The 19,386-nt window shown below is 30.5% G+C and overlaps 1 protein-coding gene across 3 annotated transcripts; it reads left to right on the top strand.

The window, feature by feature from the left end:
* Nucleotides 1-1,902: 1,902 nt before the first annotated feature.
* Nucleotides 1,903-13,547, top strand: LOC123884024 (oxysterol-binding protein-related protein 4C-like). 3 transcript variants are annotated; one of them, XM_045933019.1, is made up of 8 exons: nt 1,903-2,060; nt 3,452-3,613; nt 6,467-6,712; nt 7,460-7,527; nt 8,225-8,253; nt 11,014-11,308; nt 11,586-11,682; nt 12,992-13,547. In XM_045933019.1, the coding sequence occupies exons 1-8, from the start codon at nt 2,058-2,060 to the stop codon at nt 13,247-13,249; spliced, it is 1,158 nt and encodes a 385-aa protein (XP_045788975.1). In that variant the 5' UTR covers nt 1,903-2,057; the 3' UTR covers nt 13,250-13,547. The 3 variants fall into 3 exon arrangements, with proteins under 3 accessions (XP_045788975.1, XP_045788974.1, XP_045788977.1); XM_045933018.1 differs by lacking the exon at nt 1,903-2,060 and having other exon boundaries at nt 3,440-3,613; XM_045933021.1 differs by lacking the exons at nt 1,903-2,060; nt 7,460-7,527 and having other exon boundaries at nt 3,440-3,613; nt 8,157-8,253.
* The last annotated feature ends 5,839 nt before the right edge of the window (nt 13,548-19,386 follow it).

Below are 19,386 nucleotides of genomic sequence, written 5' to 3'. Positions count from 1 at the left end.
GATTTTGGATTCTGAATGAATCCCCTGACATGATACTAATGATCACGCTTCCTGATATTGGTACTAATGACCAAACATCCTGATAAATTCTGAAACATAATTCCTAATCTTGAATGGTTATCCTACCCAAAAGAAAGAAAACCTTCCCGGGGTAATTCTAACTGTCCTAATTAATATCTAGGGGTAATTCCTAATCTTAAAAAATGTTGGCCTATCAGTAACTCTGCTCTCTCCTTCATTTGGTCATCAATGTCGGTATTGCATTTACTCCTTATTAAAAGTCCAGCTATTACATTATTCACCACAAAATCTAATGAAAAAATAAAAGTCCCTTATTTTGAAAAATGAAATAAAAAAGAAATATGCATATCACAAAATCAAATAACATAGTATACTACCGGTCTAACATTTATATCTAATACAGTACTAAATAAAAAATGAAATATGCATATCACAAAATCAAATTACACCAACCATGCAAGAGTATACAATTAATACACAAGCAAGCAACAAGAAAGAAGATGAAACTGCCAAGACCGGAGAAGAGAAGCACAAGCAAGAGTTGGGGTAAAATTGTAATTATATTATTAATATATTTCATTCCATTGGATACACCCCAAATTGGGTGGAATGAAAAATTGAAGGAATGAGTGGTATTGGATGGAATGAGTTCCATCACACTCCATTCCATTCCATTCATTTTTTACAAAACCAAACAATGGAATCTAACTTTATCCCACTCCATTTCATTCCACCACTTTCCATCAATCCAAACAAAGTCTTAAGGAGAAGTAGAGTCAAACACAATTTTGATAAAGTTCTTAAAATAAGAAGTGTCTTTTTTAATGAAGAAAATACAATATAAGTAACTTTAAAAAAAGAATTTCTGATAATTACCTTTTTTAAGTTGTTATTATTAGTTGTTATTATATTTTTTTTAAGTTTGTTATTAATTATTAGGATAATTATCTTTTAAATTTAGATGATAATGAATTTATGATAAGTTAGTTATAAACCTATTTTAACTAGGATTTCTATTGTAAGTCTATTTAAATTAAAGGCATCCAGGTTTGAAATAAAGTAAATTGAATTATCGTTTATTATAAAATAATCACTAGGTTGTTGGAAAACAAAATTGTTTAAGTTTGTGATGATTTATATTTTTAATTATGGACTATTTCCTAAACCCTTACAATTTATCTTTCATAATTATGGTGTATTTGCATTATAAGAAAATCACGTCTTCCGTAAAAAAAATCATGTCTTTACATAGTATAATTTTTTATTAAAAAAACATGAATTTTATAAGCCTATTATTTATGATAAATTTGTATTAAAATATTAAAATATCAAATTTTTTATAAAAATATTTTACCAAACAGATTTAACTTAAAGTGATAATTAAGTTAAAAACAATAATAAATTACCAAACAACTTCAACATTAACTTAAAGTAATTATTTTTAACTTTATTCTTAATTAAAGTAGCTTTTAAATGTTAAATAAGTAGGGTCAAACGGAAACTTAGGCGGTTCAGTGGGCTGGATACTGATGATGAAACCAAAGAATGGGTCGTTCGGGAGAATTCGAGTTCGATTTTTGGGTAGAATAATTTATTGGTCAGACTTTACTTATCTCGCCTCCGAACTCCGGATTACTAGGTTCCTTCTCCTGGCTAGGAACTTGAAGATTCACATCAAAAAATAGTTAGATGGAGCTTTTTTTTATCCAAGAACACTTAGATGAGATGATACCGTCTTTTCTAATTTAATCAAGATCCCGAGTTCAATACATATTTTAAACATGCATCAGTATTAAATTTCTTAGAAAGAATTTATTACTCAGTATGCAGAAGGCTCAAATAGTTTAGAGCTCACCTCAACTATATATATATATATAATGAAGTTAGGCAGAGGATACATGATTTAAAATAATAAAAATGAAAAAGTTAGATAGATCTCACCTCAACTATATATGATGAAGCAGTTTTGATATTAAATTCCAATATTATCTTCATACTTCTCTCTTAATTTGCAGCAGCTTCTTCAACTTGGAGATATGGTATCTGCCCTTATCTTTTTTATTTTCTTTGTTTGTTGTATTTGTGACTTTATACATTAGCCATATGCATACATTCGTACTATAATTAAATTATGATTATACTTAAAAGATTTCTTTAAGCAAATTTTGCCTGAATGATTTCAATTGTTGTTCTCACCTAAGCCACATTTTTATGTAGGTCTAAACGATTTTTTTTCCTTTTTAAAAGACTTCTTATTGAGTTGTGGATGGTAGATTGGTGGGTGTTGTTTATAAACTTCTCTTAGTTTTTCATCTCAAAAACTATACCGAATTTTAATTTTAATCTTTAAAAATAAAAATTGAAGATGTTTCTAAAAATAAATAAAAATATCCATAATGACATAAATGTTCATGTCAATGTTAACTTTAAGATGTTTTTCTCTTTAAGATGTCTCGGTGTTCTTTTTACAATATCTTTTATATTATTTTAAACAAAATATCAAAAACATGTCAAAATTATAATCCCTCCGTTTATTTAAATTTAAGATGTTTAATTTTCTCTTCAAGATGTCTCGATGTTATCTTTACAACATTTTCTATAATTTTGTAACAAAATATGAAAAACATGTCAAAAAAATACTCTCTAGATTTATTTTAAATGTTTTTTTAGAATAGTAACACCAAATTAAGGAAGTGTATTTTTCACATTATCTTCCTATTATACCTTCATCTTAATCCACCAATACTTTTTTTTTGCACATATTTTCTCTTTCCAATAAATTTAATATATTATGTACAAATAAAAAAACAAAAATTTAATATGTTATCATTGTTATGTACCAATTTTATTTTTTTTAAAAAAAAAACTTTAATTTTTCAAATATATAGCATTAATTAGTTTTATTGTAAAAGATAAGAGTAATTGACAAATGGTATAATTGACAAATTGTACTATTAAAATACCAAAACGACAGTTAAATAGGAACGCTAAATCCGACGTCAAAAGACACTTAGAAACTAATAATTGATTTATTTTAAACAAAAAAAAAAAATATATATGCCTATGTTCTCATTCTACCGTTGTCCCATCAACTTTGTTTCACGGAGCAACTTTTTAGATTCTGATAGGCTGATAACTTTTGATTCGAGATCGGAGTTAGTGTCTAGTAGCGGCTTTATGGGTCGAGTTGATGTTTTCTATGGTGGTCTGAAAGCTGAATAGCGTCTTTCTAATATAATGGAATTAGAAGTAAACATCAATTAGGTGGTGTCTGTTTTCGTAATTAATTTGGAGTTCTGCTTATATACGACGCTTTTGTTTTATAGCCTTTTTTACCAGTCTATGTTCATCTTGTCCAGAGAACTATTTTTTTATTAATAATATATTTGGTGTTTAAAAAAAAAAAAACAATGTGAAAATGGTGGTGCAGGAAAACAAGGAAGAGAAAAAAATTATGCTGACCAAGTCAGTACTACAACTGGCAAATGAATTAGATTCAGAAGAGGGTGGTTACAAGGCCCCTAATCTTTTGCAACGCTTATTAAGTGTATTCAAGAATGTACGGCTAGGATCTGATATCACACACTTCCAGGTAGCATCTCTTGTTACATCTCTTAAGTCTCAAATAATTCTTTTTTTAAATTAGGCCTCTATATGGATATTCGATGAGCACTATAAGATATTTTACATAACTTATATTTGAGACAACTAAAGTTTTTCCGTGTGATTTTATGAAAGACAAGAATTTAGTGTCTTGAGTTTTGTCTCTTCACGGAAATTCAACTACACTCCACACTTGATTTTATTATACTAAACGATTTTGTGAAGCATGACACCGATAATAATTTGATATTATGATAAATGTCATTGTTGGGTCTGATACCAACTTATATATGTCATCAGAATACACCTAACTTGAAGAATGCATGTGTGCTTCATAGATTCTCACCTGCTCATAAGCCTTGTGAAATATGTGTTTAACATAATTGACTCTGTTTGATAAAAATAACCGATACCAACTTGTATATATCAACCGAAAAAAGTGCCAATGTTGTATCGAATACCAACTAGTATCCGTCATAAAGTTTCTTGTGCTCATAAGTAGACATGACAATGGGGCGGGGCGGGGGCGGGGCGGGGGCGGATGTTGCCCCCCAAACCATCTCAATTTTAAGCGGAGATAAAAAATATAACCCCAAACCCATATCCAATGGGGATCGGGTATCCCGACGAGGTTCGGGTTTGCCAGTTACGTCTCTTTTCACATGAATTTAAATTGTATTTTAGTTTTTTTTATTAAAAAAAAGTTAAAAGTCTAAAATTATTTTGTTTCAACAATATTTTTTAAATAAAGAAAATAAATAGAGAAAACGGTTTGTTTATTACTCAAATTAAAAATAAAAAATAAACATATGAATATAAATTAAGAGATTGTTTAAGAATTTTTAATTTAAAATAGGTAAAATATAATTTTAATATAAGCGGGGCGGGTTCGGGGTGGGTATCAATGTCCTCATTACCCGCCCCAACCTTGTCTTTTGAAATCGGGGAAAACGCAAACCCGAACCCAAATCAGTCAACTCGGGTTTTTTTTGTCAAATGCGTTAGGATCTGGACGGACACCCACATGTATGAGTTTTATTGTCATGTTTACTCATAAGCCTTTTGAAATACGTGTTTTACATAATGTCCATATATAATGTATTACCAATTTGTAACACTTGTGATATTTAACACTGACTTTGTCTAATGTGAAAGACTTAAGGGTGTATCAGTTTTGGATAACACTACCACTAATACGAATTTGATAAAATATATCGTTTGATTGAAAGTTTATATCATATAGATTATCCAGGTTAAAATTTATAAAAATTTAAAATTATTTGATAAGTTCTCGAGACTCGTCAAGATTAACAGTTTATATATTTTTATTGAATACCGTTAATCTTGATTTGTTTCAATAACATATCAAATTATTTTAGATTTTTGTGAAATTTAACATATAAAATATAAATTTACAATTCAACCGGAGATTTTATAAAATTCGTATTCATAAGTGATTTACCGTAAAAGACTTAGTGTATGTTTGGTTTCAATTCTGGAGCATCCAGAATTGATTCTGAACGTGTAGAATTGATTCTGACTTGTTTGGTTTCTCAAAAGTAGAATTGATTCTGCCTCCAGAATTGATTCTACTTGAAGCTAGAAATCGTAGCTTCTGATTCTAGAATTGATTTTTACACTCAAATTGTTTGTTCAACTCACTTTTTCATGAATATATCCAAACATAAACCACTTCAGCTTAAAATCAATTTTGGCCAGAATCAATTTTACAGAATCAATTCTGCCAAAATCAATTCTCTCCGCCGCAGAACCAAACACACGCTTAGACTGTAGACTTGGCCTTCAACAATTTACTCCAAAATTAAATTTCCTAACAATCAAATGGAGGTATTGAAAGTCCACGTACGTGTCTTTTTTGGCCTATCATTTACTAACCTTGTGGAGTCTGACACCAACTTGTACATCACATTTTGCATACTACTAATTAATGTTATACCAAAAGAAAAATTATGAGTTTGATTTACAAAATTGTATTTTATTTATGGTATGAAAAAAATAAATTAAAAAATTGAGAAAACACTGAGTAATAAATAATTAATAGTATAATATAAAAAAAAATAGCATTAAATGTTTTATTAACAATATAAAACGACTTATTATTTAGTACAAATTTTTTCCAAAAAGTCATTTATAATTTAATACAAAATGAAAAGTGTGCATCATGTTGATTCATAGAGTTTAATTGTTGTGCACCGTCGGTGTAATTTTGTTTTACACATACATCCAATGACGCGTTGCCACATCATTTAATGAATGTGACACATCATGCGTTTTTAATTACCATACATGATGTGTCGGTATATTATTGAACGCATGTGCAAAATAACTTTAGACTGACGGTGCATATAAATTAAATTCTTGATTCATATTCAATTCATGTAGTACATACTACATAGTACATATTTTTAAAAAAAAAACATGTGTAGCACAAGTACATCACTTTCAACCGACGATAGTTTGTTCGCACTTCCCTTATGGTACAATAGAGCACATGATTACCTCTTCAACCCTTCATAAAAGGTGGTTAGACTGATAATTAATTAATGAGTAAAATATTAAATATTTTTTTGGAATTTCGTAATTCGTCAAATATTTTTTTGAAATTCATCGAATATATTTGTGAATTTTTGGTTTTAGTCGTTTTTTAACGAGATGGACTAAAACCAACAAAATTTACACATTCAGAGATATATTTGCAATAAAAAAACATACAGAGACTAAAATCAAAAATTCGTGAACATACGAGGACGAAAATAATATTTAAACCTTTTTAAATAAATTTCAGTTATTTCAAAAGATTAATCTATATAATTTCACGCAGATGCCACCACCGTTTAACATACCAAAATCACAACTTCAATACACCGGTGAATCAGTGTACTGCAGTGCTTCAGATTTGCTAAGCACATGCAACAGAGAACAGAATCCAGTGGATAGGTTGATATATGTTGTAGCATGGTTCATATCTTCCACACGCCCTGTAACTTTTGGGGTTGCTCCTTATAATCCAATTCTTGGTGAGACACATCATGTTTCAAAGGGAAATCTTAATGTGTTAGTTGAACAGGTACATGTCCCTTAATTCTAAACTTTCCTATCTATATACCTTACTCTATAGTTAAAAGAATCACAATTCACAAACATACATCTGATATGATACTGACACATACACATAAGTAATAATTTAAGAAAATAAAAGTGATTAATTGTAATCACATGCATGTGTCATATTGGTGACAACACCAACACAAGTTTAGGCAATGAATCCGACTTCAATTTGAGTTGTGTGCATCTAGCACGAACATCTCGGCTTGAAAGTGTGTGTATAGTGGCTGACAAACGTCTAATGTTCTATATTGACACAATTATTTATATTCAATCGCTTATATTTTCTAAAATTATTTATATGTATATGTGTTCAGTGTCTTGCCGGTGTAGTGTCATCATTTACATAAACTTGTTAGACAAGCTAATGAAAAGATGCTAGTTTTAGTGGTAGCCTAGTGTTTTTGAGTGTATTCAAATTCTTTTTTTGCATGATGTAACCTTTTAATTTTATATATGATGATAAATATTTTCTTAATGTACTTTTTTTATGTTATTTATAATTTAAATAAAGAATTTTTTTTCTTTTGCAGTTTTTATTACGAGTCATTTTTAATGTTCGAACAAGATCTCCAAATAATCGGAGACTGATGATAAACTTACTTAATTGTTTTCTTGAACTGTTTTCCAAAACTATTGACATTAGTTTATTAGTACAAATTAAGCGCTAAATAAACTCTTCCAAACACATTCCCTCATGTATCTGCAGGTGTCACACCACCCTCCAGTAACTGCTCTCCATGCAACTGATGACAAGGAAAACATTGAAATGATATGGTGGCAGCAACCTGTAATCACATGTGTTGCATGTCTTATTGGTGACGACACCAACACATGTTGGATAACAAGTACACCTTCAATTTGAGTTGTGTGCATCTAGCACCGACATCTCGACTTGAAGGTGTGTCTAATGTCTGACTAGCCCCGGCCCACAACAGATACATTCAGTTCTATAAAGTTGGGCCTAAAAAAACTGAAACGAAAGGTTATATATATTAAGCGATGTATTTTTGTCACCATGTTTGAACTGTCTCGGTGATTTTTGTCCCTTACAATTGCAAAGGGAATCCACGTACAACACTCACGCCCTGCCTCTAAGTCACTTGGGCCGGCTCCGTGGCTGACACATGTCAGTATCCTACATTGATACATCTAGTTACATTTAATCACTTATGTTTTCTTAAATTATTAGTGGTGTCTATGTGTCATGCATCAGTATAGTGTCATAAATTCCATAAGCTTGTTAGAGAAGCTAATGAAAAGAAGCCAGTTTTACTTTATGGAAATGATGATAAGCTTATTTAATTCTTTTCATGACATTAGTTTATTTGTACAAAAATTATTCTCATAAGCTCAAATAAGCTCTCAATAAACTCTTCCAAACACATTCCCTCATGTATCTGCAGGTGTCACACCACCCTCCAGTAACTGCTCTCCATGCAACTGATGACAAGGAAAACATTGAAATGATATGGTGGCAGCAACCTGTTCCTATATTTTATGGTATTTCTATCTCATTCACTTGCAATTTGTTGTATAAGTATTACTTATCAGTAGTTACTGTAATCGCATTGCATTGTAATTGTAGTGTGATTTTCAATGAAGTGTGCGGTCGTATTCTAACTGCATTAGAAGATTTCGGTCATATTTGTATAAATATTTTTGCCAAAAATTCATATTTATGAAATTATAAATCCTAATTTACGTCAAATTTAATGAATAATCTTACCCATAACAATATCTCAACTATATATTTTAAATACGTTTTAAAAAAAGCTTAAATATCACATTAGTCCCTGTATTTTTTTTTAAAACACTCCCTACATGTCCAATTCCTTTTGGTTTTCGTCCCTCCCGTCTCAAAAATGCTGACGTGGCTAACGGCGTAACATGTAGCATGCTGACGTGGCAAATGAAGGAGCAAAACCAAAAAAAAAATATTAATGAAGGACCAAATCCAAAAAAACAAAATCCCTAAAAAAGAAAACAATTTTTTAACGTTTTTTACTTTTAAAAAACCCAAATTTTTTTTCAAATAAAAAGCAAAATTTAAAATAAATATATATGGGTTTTGTTAACGTACACCCGCTTATTTTTAAGGTGTATGTTAGCAAGTTATAACTAAAAAGTAGTTAAATACACCCTAAGGTGCATGTTGCTAATGCACAGCTTCTAAAAAATAAGTGGGTTTATGTTAGCAACTCCTATAGCCATTTGCTATAATACACCTACTTAATTTTTAGAAGGTATGTGTTAGCAAATGATAACTAAAAAGTAGTTAAATACACCTTAAAGTGTGTGTTGCTAATGCACACCTTCATAAAAAATAGTGGGTGTACATTAGCAAATCCTAATATATATATATATATATATATATATATATATATATATATAAGAGTGCTAAAATTTAAAATTCATAAGCCTATAGTGTAAAACTTGCTCACAATGTGCTAAATTTGGTTTAGAACATACTAAAAAATCTGGCTATAATGACAATGTGCTAAAAATAGCACATCAACTTAGCCTTCGTTTGGATTAGCTTATTTTTGAGCTTATGCAACAACTTATGCAATTTTTATGTATTACTCCATCCGTTTCAAATTACTTGACGTTTTAGGAAAAAAAAACAAGAAATTGTGTATTTTTGCACCTTATTTTCCTATTATACCGTTATTTTAATTCACCAATATATTTTTTTTCACATATTTTCTCTTTCCAATATAAATTTAATATGTTATGTACCAAAAAAAATAAAAATATATATAGTTTTTCAAATATATATTAAATCTTTTTCGGTTTCAACAACCACTCCTAAATATTTGAAATTTACATGATGGTATAATAGACAAAATATAACCTTAAATTATAAAAAACACAAGTAATTTGAAAAAAAATAAAATTTTCTAAAACGAAGGGAGTATTATAAGCTTGTCAAGGTAGTTTAAATAGCTTATACAAATACAATTTTCACTAGTATGAACTTATAAAATAGCATAAAACATAATTTATATTGCATAAGCTCAAAAATAAGCTAATCCAAACGGCGCTTTAATATTGCACAAACAAATAATAAGTGACCATTAAGGCACTAAAAAGTTGTTAATAATATAACTTGTCTTATATAAAAAAAATTGGTTTTTGTATTTATTTGAAAATTTAAAAACGTTAAAGTAAAAACAATTTTTTTTGTTTTTTTGGATTTTAAACTTTATTTTTTGGTTTTGGTCCTTCAATAATATTATTTTTTTGTTTGGTCCTTCATTTGCCACGTCAGCATGCCACATGTCACGCCGTTAGACACGTCAGCATTTTTGAGGTGAGAGGGACGAAAACCAAAAGGAATTGAAAATGCAGTGAGTGTTTTAAAAAAAAAAACATACATAGACTAAAACCAAAAACACAGGAACATACAGGGACTAATGTGATATTTAAGCCTTTTAAAAATATGTTCGAAACAAAATAAGACTTCTAGTGTGAGTAATAGTGTAGTGAATATTAATGCAACTTGATAGAGTCCGTGAAAACTTAAAATTATTTCACGTCGTAACGACCGCAACGCGTCGTAACAACCACATTCACTGCAATCACAATAACTACAATAGCTGTCGCATCCGCGAACCGCAACTGCAATTTAAAACCATGCAGATCCGTAATCCTCCCATCATAATCCAGCATATGAATGGGCCTAGCGGAAAAAGGGTAGGAAGGAGCCCCTATGCTTGACTATGTAACATTTATACTTCAGATTGAAGACATGTTCAGTGTCTTAACACATTTCTGACACCGACACATATAGAACATTCAATAACTTCTATTTATTTTAGTTTATGGAAAATGTTAAACGGTTCCCCGGAACAATAGTTAAGAAAGCAAAAATGATAATATATTCTTAAAAAAAATGCATTCAATGCATTGAAATGTTAAAAAGAATTTTTTTTATTGAAAATTTTTCTTTTATTTCTATTTTTGTATCCTTAATCATTGCCCTGAGGGCAACGACCCTTAATTTATTAATGGTGTCTACGTGTCAATATGTGTATCATATACAATATCAATGTGTGTCGGTGTTTCATTGATCTATACTGTAATAAGTATGGTACTTAAGTTATAGTGCAATTCTCTTACCGTAAAAAGTTGTGTAGATGCCTGTTTTCCGAGAGGTCACTTGATTGAGGAAATGTTCTTCGACCTTGAGTTACTTGGTTCGAAACCTGGCACCGTCAGAAAAGTTGTCTAGATTGATTTTCTTAATCAAATGTGCAGGCACATCAGTTGAAGGTAAAATTAATGGTAAAGGGAAACTGAAGCTCTTAAATCATGGAGAAACATATGAGATGAACTCTGCTAACCTTTTATACAGAGTTCTTCCAGTTCCTAGTGTTGATTGGGTTGGTACAGTTAATCTAAGATGCTTAGAGACAGGCCTAGTGGCTGAGTTATCCTACAAATCAAGTCCTTCTTTTCTAGGACTTGGTGGAAATCATAAAGTAATTAAAGGGAAGATCTTTGACTCTTCATCTTCCAAAGCTCTGTATGAACTTGATGGTCAATGGGACAGGTATTCTCTTACTACTTCTATGCAGTGTTTTAAAAATCAGATCGATCCAATTGGTTCAATAAAAAACCGGCCAATTAACGTGTAGTCTAGTTGAACCGGTTTAATCAGGTTTCAATTGAACTATGACTCGCTGGTGTCGTTAGTTTGATCTTCGATCCGATTTTTAAAATATTTCTTCTAATTAAATACATATTTTTAAAATATTTCTTCTAATTAAATACATATTTTTAAAATATTTCTTCTAATTGCCTAAAAAAAACTATACTTCGTTATGTAGGACTATAAAGCTGAAGGATAGAATAAATGGGGAAGTTAGAGTGATATATGATGCAACAAAAGGCAATTCAGGGCTACTTATTCTCAAGAATGAAGAGGTACTAAAATCAATTCATCTTTTTATTTTTATTTTTTTAGGGAATTTTTTTTTTTTATTTATTTTACGGATTAAGTTTATTAATAAAACATGTGCATTCAATACTTTAAAAATATAAAATGTTTTTTTTTTTAACATTAATTTTGTTTAGCAAGTTTGTCTCTCCTTTAGTTCTCTTTTAAAGTAATTTTTATTCTGTGTTTCATCCCTTGAACTTTAAACCTCCGGTGACTTTTTTTTTTAGGCAAAACCACCAATAACTTATTCAAACCTTATTGTAGTCTTCATTCATCTATCATTGTTCGGTGAACATCTTAATTCAGCTTATAGATAGCCATTTCCGTAGCTCGACTCTCAATAAAAGCTTTAACATTGAAGCGTTTAAACTACTTTACCTGAAAACATAAAGAAAATTAAAGGAATTACAAACTAGTTAAATAAAATAGATTTCATTCATTTGGGTTCTTTCTAAAGGGTCTCAAGGACACTGGGAATGGATCCCCTCCGATGAAAATTTCACTGGATACTCTCATGTTTCAATCTGAGCCATCAATCATCATCTCTCTTTTTAATTTTTTTCTTTCTCTATATTTTTGTAGAACTATGATGTAAGTGGTAGTAATCCTCTCCCCAAGGACACTACATATAGTGCTTGTAATGGACATGGATAGGAAATTTCCCTTTAAGCCCTTCACATTTCTTTTAGGCCCCCCAAAATTTTATTTTTACCATTGAACTTAGTTCGGAAACTACGTTCCAAATTTAATTTTGGTTCATAATGTAGTTTCTTCTGGTCGTGTTGTTCAACTTTTGTTGTTTTGCTCCTTGGTTCCTGTAGTGATTCGGAAATTATATTCCAAAATTTGCCTATATAAATTGGTTTCGGAAACTACAATCCAAACCAAAATTAAATTCGGAACCTAGTTTCCGAACTGAGTTTAAGGATAAAAATGAAATTTTGGGGGGCTTGTTAGAAATGTGAGGGGGGTTTAAAGATAAATTTTCTAATGGATAATTTTAATGACCTTCAAGATCCAAAAGATTAAAAAGTCCGACTAAATAACAATTCAAATAAAAAGTCAACTAATGTAAATTCTAAACCAACTTAAATTTCTAAATTATTTACTTAAAATAATTTTATTTTCTCAAATTATTATTAACGTTGACATGTCACTATCATGTATGTATCGATGTCGCCGATTTATAAAAAAATTGTTTTATTAATTATACTCAAGTGACATGTTAAAATTGTTTTATTAATGAAGTGACATGTTTTAGTGAATGTGACACAAAATTCTCTTTTTCATTAGAGTGTGTGGCCAACTGAATCATTACATGTTTGGGGTGAATTGAGCCAAGCCATAATGAGAAAAGATTGGGATAAAGCAAGAGAAGCAAAGCAAGCTGTGGAGGAGAGACAAAGGAAGCTAATGAGAGAAAGAGAGTCAAAAGGAGAAAAATGGATTCCTAAACATTTTGAAGTGTCTCACAGCAAAGAGGTAGGATGGGATTGTTCACCTATTCAAAATTTTGTATCAGCTGCTCCGATCAAAGCCTTCCGCAAGTAACCGGTCGCTTAGGTTGCTCCCTTGAGGGAGCTGGCTAGTGCCGGATATTTGCTATATCCAACTACATGAATCAGCGATTGCTTAAGTCTGTCCACCTATAATTGTTATTATATATTATGTAGTAATGTTTTTCTTTCTTGTTTTTAATTATAAATATGCAGTTATATATTGACCTAAATAAATGAAATATGTCCATAACTAGGCCAACTAGGCCATGTATTCCTCCTTTCATTTTTTTAGACTCATGTATAACAAGTTGTTTATTGATGATTATATTAAAAAATGTGGATTCTATCTATATTATTATTATTATTTTTTTATAAGCTATATTATTTATTCTTTTTTATTTTTTTGGTTACAAGCTATATTATTTATTCTATATGCAGTATGTGTGGTTTTAATACTAAATTTTATTTTATTTTTCACTGTGATTAATTTTGCTAAGAAAATTCGGGTTTAACTTTACTCAATAATGTTGCATCATCATCTCTCCTCCTTCGCGATTTTGAATTTATTGCAACAAGCTTATTGGTCCAATAGCAGTCAAGTTAGAGCATAGTTATCTCCTCTACTATTTTTGCTATCAATGCTATTTTGTTTGCCCAAGATAAAATTCATAATAAAACTTTTATACTTTCTCCCCGTTCTTTTTTATTTATCATTTGAAAATCGTGCGCATTATTCATATAATCTAACTTGATCATAATTTTCTACTAATATATAAAAATACATATTAGTATATAACATGTTGTTTAATTTGTCTCGACGAGTATTTTCAAAATATAAAATTTTCATAATTTTTTATAAAAGATAATTAAAGATATTAGTGATCAAAGTTGTACATTTGCATATGTACAGAAATCTAAAACAACAAATAAAAAGGAGCGGATGCAGTAGTAAATTACATCTATTATGGCTAATGTGTTGGAATTTAAATTGTACCTTGCGTGATAGCAGAATACTTTAACTTGGTAGAAGAGGAAATTTGACACTGAATGAGAGTTATTGCCATCATGTTGAGTTTTCTGACGTAATAGGGTGATCAGAATATATAATCATCACCAATCGTTAGTTAGTTCAGTGGTGATTGGCGCTGAACTTGGTAGGGAGAACTGCGGTTCGATCCCCACAACTGCGATCGGGAGGAGGCTAGAACCACTTGATGTCAGAACTGACCCCCGAACCAGATTAAACTGGTGGTGAAAACAAAAACAAAAAACAAAAAAAGAATATATAATCACCATATAGGGAGCGACCTATTAATTAATGTTATCCAAAAAATTCAACATTTTGTGCAAGATAAATACAAATCTGAAATTTTTGGCACACAGTAGACAAATGTTGAGCAAAGTGTGTCAACACTTGTCTACACACAAAACACTAATAATAAAGACGACACCTACTATAGGGTATACCAATCCAGTAATGAATCCACAATAATAGTTCTAGTTCAAAGACCACAGCAGACACTCTACAAGTCTTCTCACCTAGACATTATTTGTGCTATACTCTACATAGGAACTCCTAGATAAGAGAACTCGTCTCAATTCCCTCTAACAACACACTCAACGTTGTTACCAAACACTTTAAAGGACCAATGATGGAGATACTCTCCTAGAAACTAGAATTCACTCTTACTTAAAAGCTTACGAGCAAATCACAATAAACCAAGAACTAACTTCGTACTTCAAAGCTCAGGAGAAGTTCACAATTACAACTCAATAGACAACCAGTCCTAAGCTTGCATCAATGAGATACAAGGAAGACTCACAAATAACATGCTAAAACCCTAAGACACACGCTTTCTAATAACCCGGTTTTAGATACTTAGAACCATGTGTCTGTCTTCGTATTTATAGCTATGAAATAACTTGGGCTTCAAGACAGAATTAGGTCTTTCAAAATTTGCGGCTGCAGCAGATATATTTTTAAATCAAATAATATATTTTCTAAAGTTATTTCCTTCCTTTAGAAAATAGAACTAGGGTTCGGCTGCCTTCAGAAGTTACAAGTGTAAGGCGCTACTTGGCGCACAAGATAGGTCGATGATATTCTTCAATCAAATCTTTGAAAGATTACACACAAAATTATAACGCCTCCAGGCGCGCAGTCAGCCTACACAAGTGTTGTTTCACATGTATGCACATCTGTCTCAACACTTGGCTAAATGATGTTTTTTGCAAAATGTAGCCAACATACAAAAACCCAACAAAATTGAACAACATGTTGATGGTAATCATAGTTGAGATCCCAAATTAAATCATTTCATGCTTGTTTTCAACTACTACTTCTTTAGGGTGGATCAAGATAAATACAAATCGAACATGTGGGTCTTCAGGTCGTACTTCTATTGGAGGAATTTTTATTTGAGCTTTTTGAAGCCGTTAAATATGTTTGGATCTCAACCCTAAAAGTTAGTTCAAAGGGTGAAGTTGCCTCACATATTTATACACTCAGAATCTAAACAATGTGATACTTAAAACAAACTCCAAACGAGACAACTACATATTTAACACCCACCGTCACGCCTAGCGTGGTCCTAGGTCAAATGTCCACATTGCAGTCTTTAACCCGGCTCTGATACCATGTTAAATATGTTTGGATCTTAATCCCAATGAGGTTGCCCTCACATATTTATACACTCAACAGTCTGGGAACCTAAGCAATGTGAGAATTCAAACAAACTCCAAACGAGACACAACTATATATTCAACAGAAGCCATGAAGGGTATTGGGTTGGAAAAGGAGAAAAATTGGAGTTTTTTTTTCTTAAATGAAGTGATAATCCACTAAAATTAAAGAAGAATGAGAATTTTATTTGGTTAGAATATGATTCTAAGCTTGTAGTGGAAGTTTTTATACTAATATTCGATTCTTGTTTGGGCTTGTTTTGCAATTTATTTTGAACAAAATTAAAATATTAATTATTATACAAATACAGATGAAAAGACTGACTGCGACACCGCGTCAGACTGTACTCTGTACGCCTGTCATTCATTCTGCCAATGTCATCCATCACTTTATCATATACTAGTATAATAAGCGAATAAGACAAAATAAATTGTGCAGATTTTCTAAATCTTTGGGTGCAAGGTGCAAAAGAAAAATATGAGGGGGTGCAAAGTAGAAATAATACAGGGTATCATGTGTAATTTCTCAAATTTCAGGGTGTGCAGGTGCACCCTCTGGTTGCACACTGGATCCGCCCCTGCCGATACGATAGGACACCGATATGGCGATACGGAAAAATTTTCAAAATTTTCGATACGGTACGGCAGCGATACGTTATTTAAAAATTAAATTTAAAATTAAATATATATAAATGCACATATACAAAGATAATTAAAAATCAATAATGATAAAAAATTAACATTCAAATTACTCAAATTGAGCAAATAAGTAACAATTACATATCTTAAGTTAAGTACTATCCAAAAAGAGGAGTGAGATGAGTAACTTAACTGGTTATTTAGTTGAGCTAAGAGTTAAGAAATTTGAGATCCAGAGTTCAAGTCCTGACAAGGAAAATAACTAACATAACAATATAATATATTAACAATTTGCTTATAAAAAAAAAATACGTACTACCCAAAAACATAATTGGTAACATCATACTCTAACATTTCATACTTAAGAAAAAACATAAATTGTATCAGTATTCTTTCCTACATTTTCATCATCAAAGAACATTAATTGTTCGATACTTTTCCGATACGTGTATCGGAGAAGTATCCGACACGTATCGGTTATATTTTTTTTAAAAAAATAATATTAATTTCCGATATTTTTTCGATACGTGTATCGGAGAATATCGGACGAGTATCGGTATCGAGTACGTATCGGACACGATACTTCGCCATTTTTGAAGTATCGGGGCTTCACAACTTATAATGCAATCAACATTTTTTTTAAGGCAAAAATGAGATATGTTAATACTAAAATCAATTTTCCTCAGCATAAGGTGTACCGAAAAAGACTACGAGAGAATACAAAAGCGTCAATCACGAACAAAAACAAATAGAATTATGCGATGCCCAAACAAGTAAACGGGTTCGACCACCAACAATGGTAATTTGAAACCATAACCAATAGAATAGAGTTTAACTTTGTCCAACAATTGAGGTAAAGACTTTTATGAATTTTGAAATAGTCGATTTCGTTCCACATAACCCAAACACATAAGAGGCAAATGAGTTACAGAAAGGAACGTCGTACTCAAAAGGTACCTACTGAATAAGTGAATTGACCAAAATGATCAATAGATTTTGAGAAACCACCAACATGAATAGCAATATCATTTCTTATTTATTCTACTTCTACATTTTATATCACTCACATGAAATTTCTCTAATAGAAAAAAAAATATAAAAAAAAATATATAAAACTCACCTCAGTATCGTCATCAGAGATGCTGCAAAACAGGAAGTCTTCTGACATAAACCTTAGAGTAGAAGTCTTCTGACATCATGTGGGAAGCAAAGCAAGGAGGCAATAAAACTTTTCCATGAAGAAACATTTAATTTTTTTTCAATTAAAAATTATTGATTGGGCTCTAACTTTTATTTTTCTCCAAAATAGCCCATTTATAACATGATTTCCTTCGGCAGGGGGAATTCTCTTCTGTAAAATTGTTTAAATTTTTCTCAATCATATCATATCCACCATTAATTAAGCATAAAGAGAGAAAAAGAAAGATTGAATTGGATGGTAGATATGTAATAATTAAGAAAAATTGAGAAAATAACAATAGAGAGAGTTCACTCTCATTCTTCGGATACAAGTCACAATTTTTAATATCGAGAACAAAATAATCTTCAATTATAACAGAAAAAAAAAATTAATTCCTGTAAAAAAATTAAAAATTTGAGAAATCGTCGTTGGTATAAAAATATAAGAGATTAGCAACAGATGCTTTGAATATTTTGAAAAGAACTCAAACTCTCAAAGAGTCATGCATAGCAATATTGTGTCTCGTCTCCTAGGTTTCTAGATGTACTATTTAAAATCATTGATTTTGTCATTTAAAAAGGGTTAGCGGCTCAACTTATTGTCCGTTTGCTTTCCATTCAATTGTAATTTTCCTAGGTGTGTGTGTATATATATATAAATTGATAATGTTAGTAATTTAAATTTTATTTTTATAAAAGATTAAATTAGACTGTCAAAAAATTGTGAGAACTAAAATAATTCTTCACTCAAAATAAAAAATTAATTTTGGTACAATTAGTTGTTTGGTACGATAAAAACTTACTTCTTTTTTTGTAAAAATACAATAAAAACTTAATTAGCCGAGTGTAAGTGATGAATAATATGTTTAAATATTTTTTGAAGATTTTATATTAAAATATATTTTAAATTTATATTTATAATAAGATATATTATTAAAATATCATTATTCAATAGGATTTATAGTTTTTTTTTACAATATATCCATTATAATTTATATTTTTGTTTAATATATTTGTTAGATTTGTTCCTTAATTAAAGTTATAATTTAGAAATATACTTTTATTACAGTTAAACTATATATATAGAGCAACGATTAATGTTTAGCATAAAAATATATCTCATATAATTTAGCCAATTATAAACACAAAAACACCACCAAATTTTTCATATTTCTTGATTTTTATTTCACGGTTGTTGCTTGTTGGCTTACTGCAGAAAGGGTTAATTTGGTAAGTCAGTTTATTTATCTTTGTTTTTTCCCATCGCATCCCTATGTTTTCTTTTTCTATTTTATGCGTTTTCATTTTTTCCCTTGTTAAAAAATCTCGGAATGCGTCAAATACGGAAAAAAAATCGAAAAACACATTCTGAGGTTTATTTTTAAGGGAAAAAAAATTCGGAAAATGCGTTCCAAAATATTTATCCAATGACAAAAATAGAAACGCAGGGGATAGAAAAGAAACATAGGGGTGAGATGAGAAAATTTCTTAGTGTATAAGGGTGGATTGAGAATTTTTTTTAAACATTAATTCATGGTCTTGATCTCTTATTTACGTTGAGATTTACTTTTGTCACCCTACTCATTTTCGGCACGCCCTACAAATTTACCAAAATACTCTCGTCCGCTACTTAGGTAGCGGACACCTCCAAAAACACCCTACCAATATAACGTCCGCTACTTAAGTAGC

The sequence above is a fragment of the Trifolium pratense genome, linkage group LG5 (genome assembly GCF_020283565.1).
Source record: "Trifolium pratense cultivar HEN17-A07 linkage group LG5, ARS_RC_1.1, whole genome shotgun sequence".
In the NCBI taxonomy this organism is placed as follows: Eukaryota; Viridiplantae; Streptophyta; class Magnoliopsida; order Fabales; family Fabaceae; genus Trifolium; species Trifolium pratense.
This window is presented reverse-complemented; position numbering and strand designations above follow the sequence as displayed.

Bases quoted from the DNA above. Each gene is read 5' to 3' on its own strand.
- LOC123884024 (XM_045933021.1), top strand. From the start codon at position 3,440: ATGGTGGTGCAGGAAAACAAGGAAGAGAAAAAAATTATGCTGACCAAG. The intron at 11,309-11,585 runs GTATTCTCTTAC...TTCGTTATGTAG, and splicing joins CTTGATGGTCAATGGGACAG to GACTATAAAGCTGAAGGATA. The intron at 11,683-12,991 runs GTACTAAAATCA...CTTTTTCATTAG, and splicing joins TTATTCTCAAGAATGAAGAG to AGTGTGTGGCCAACTGAATC.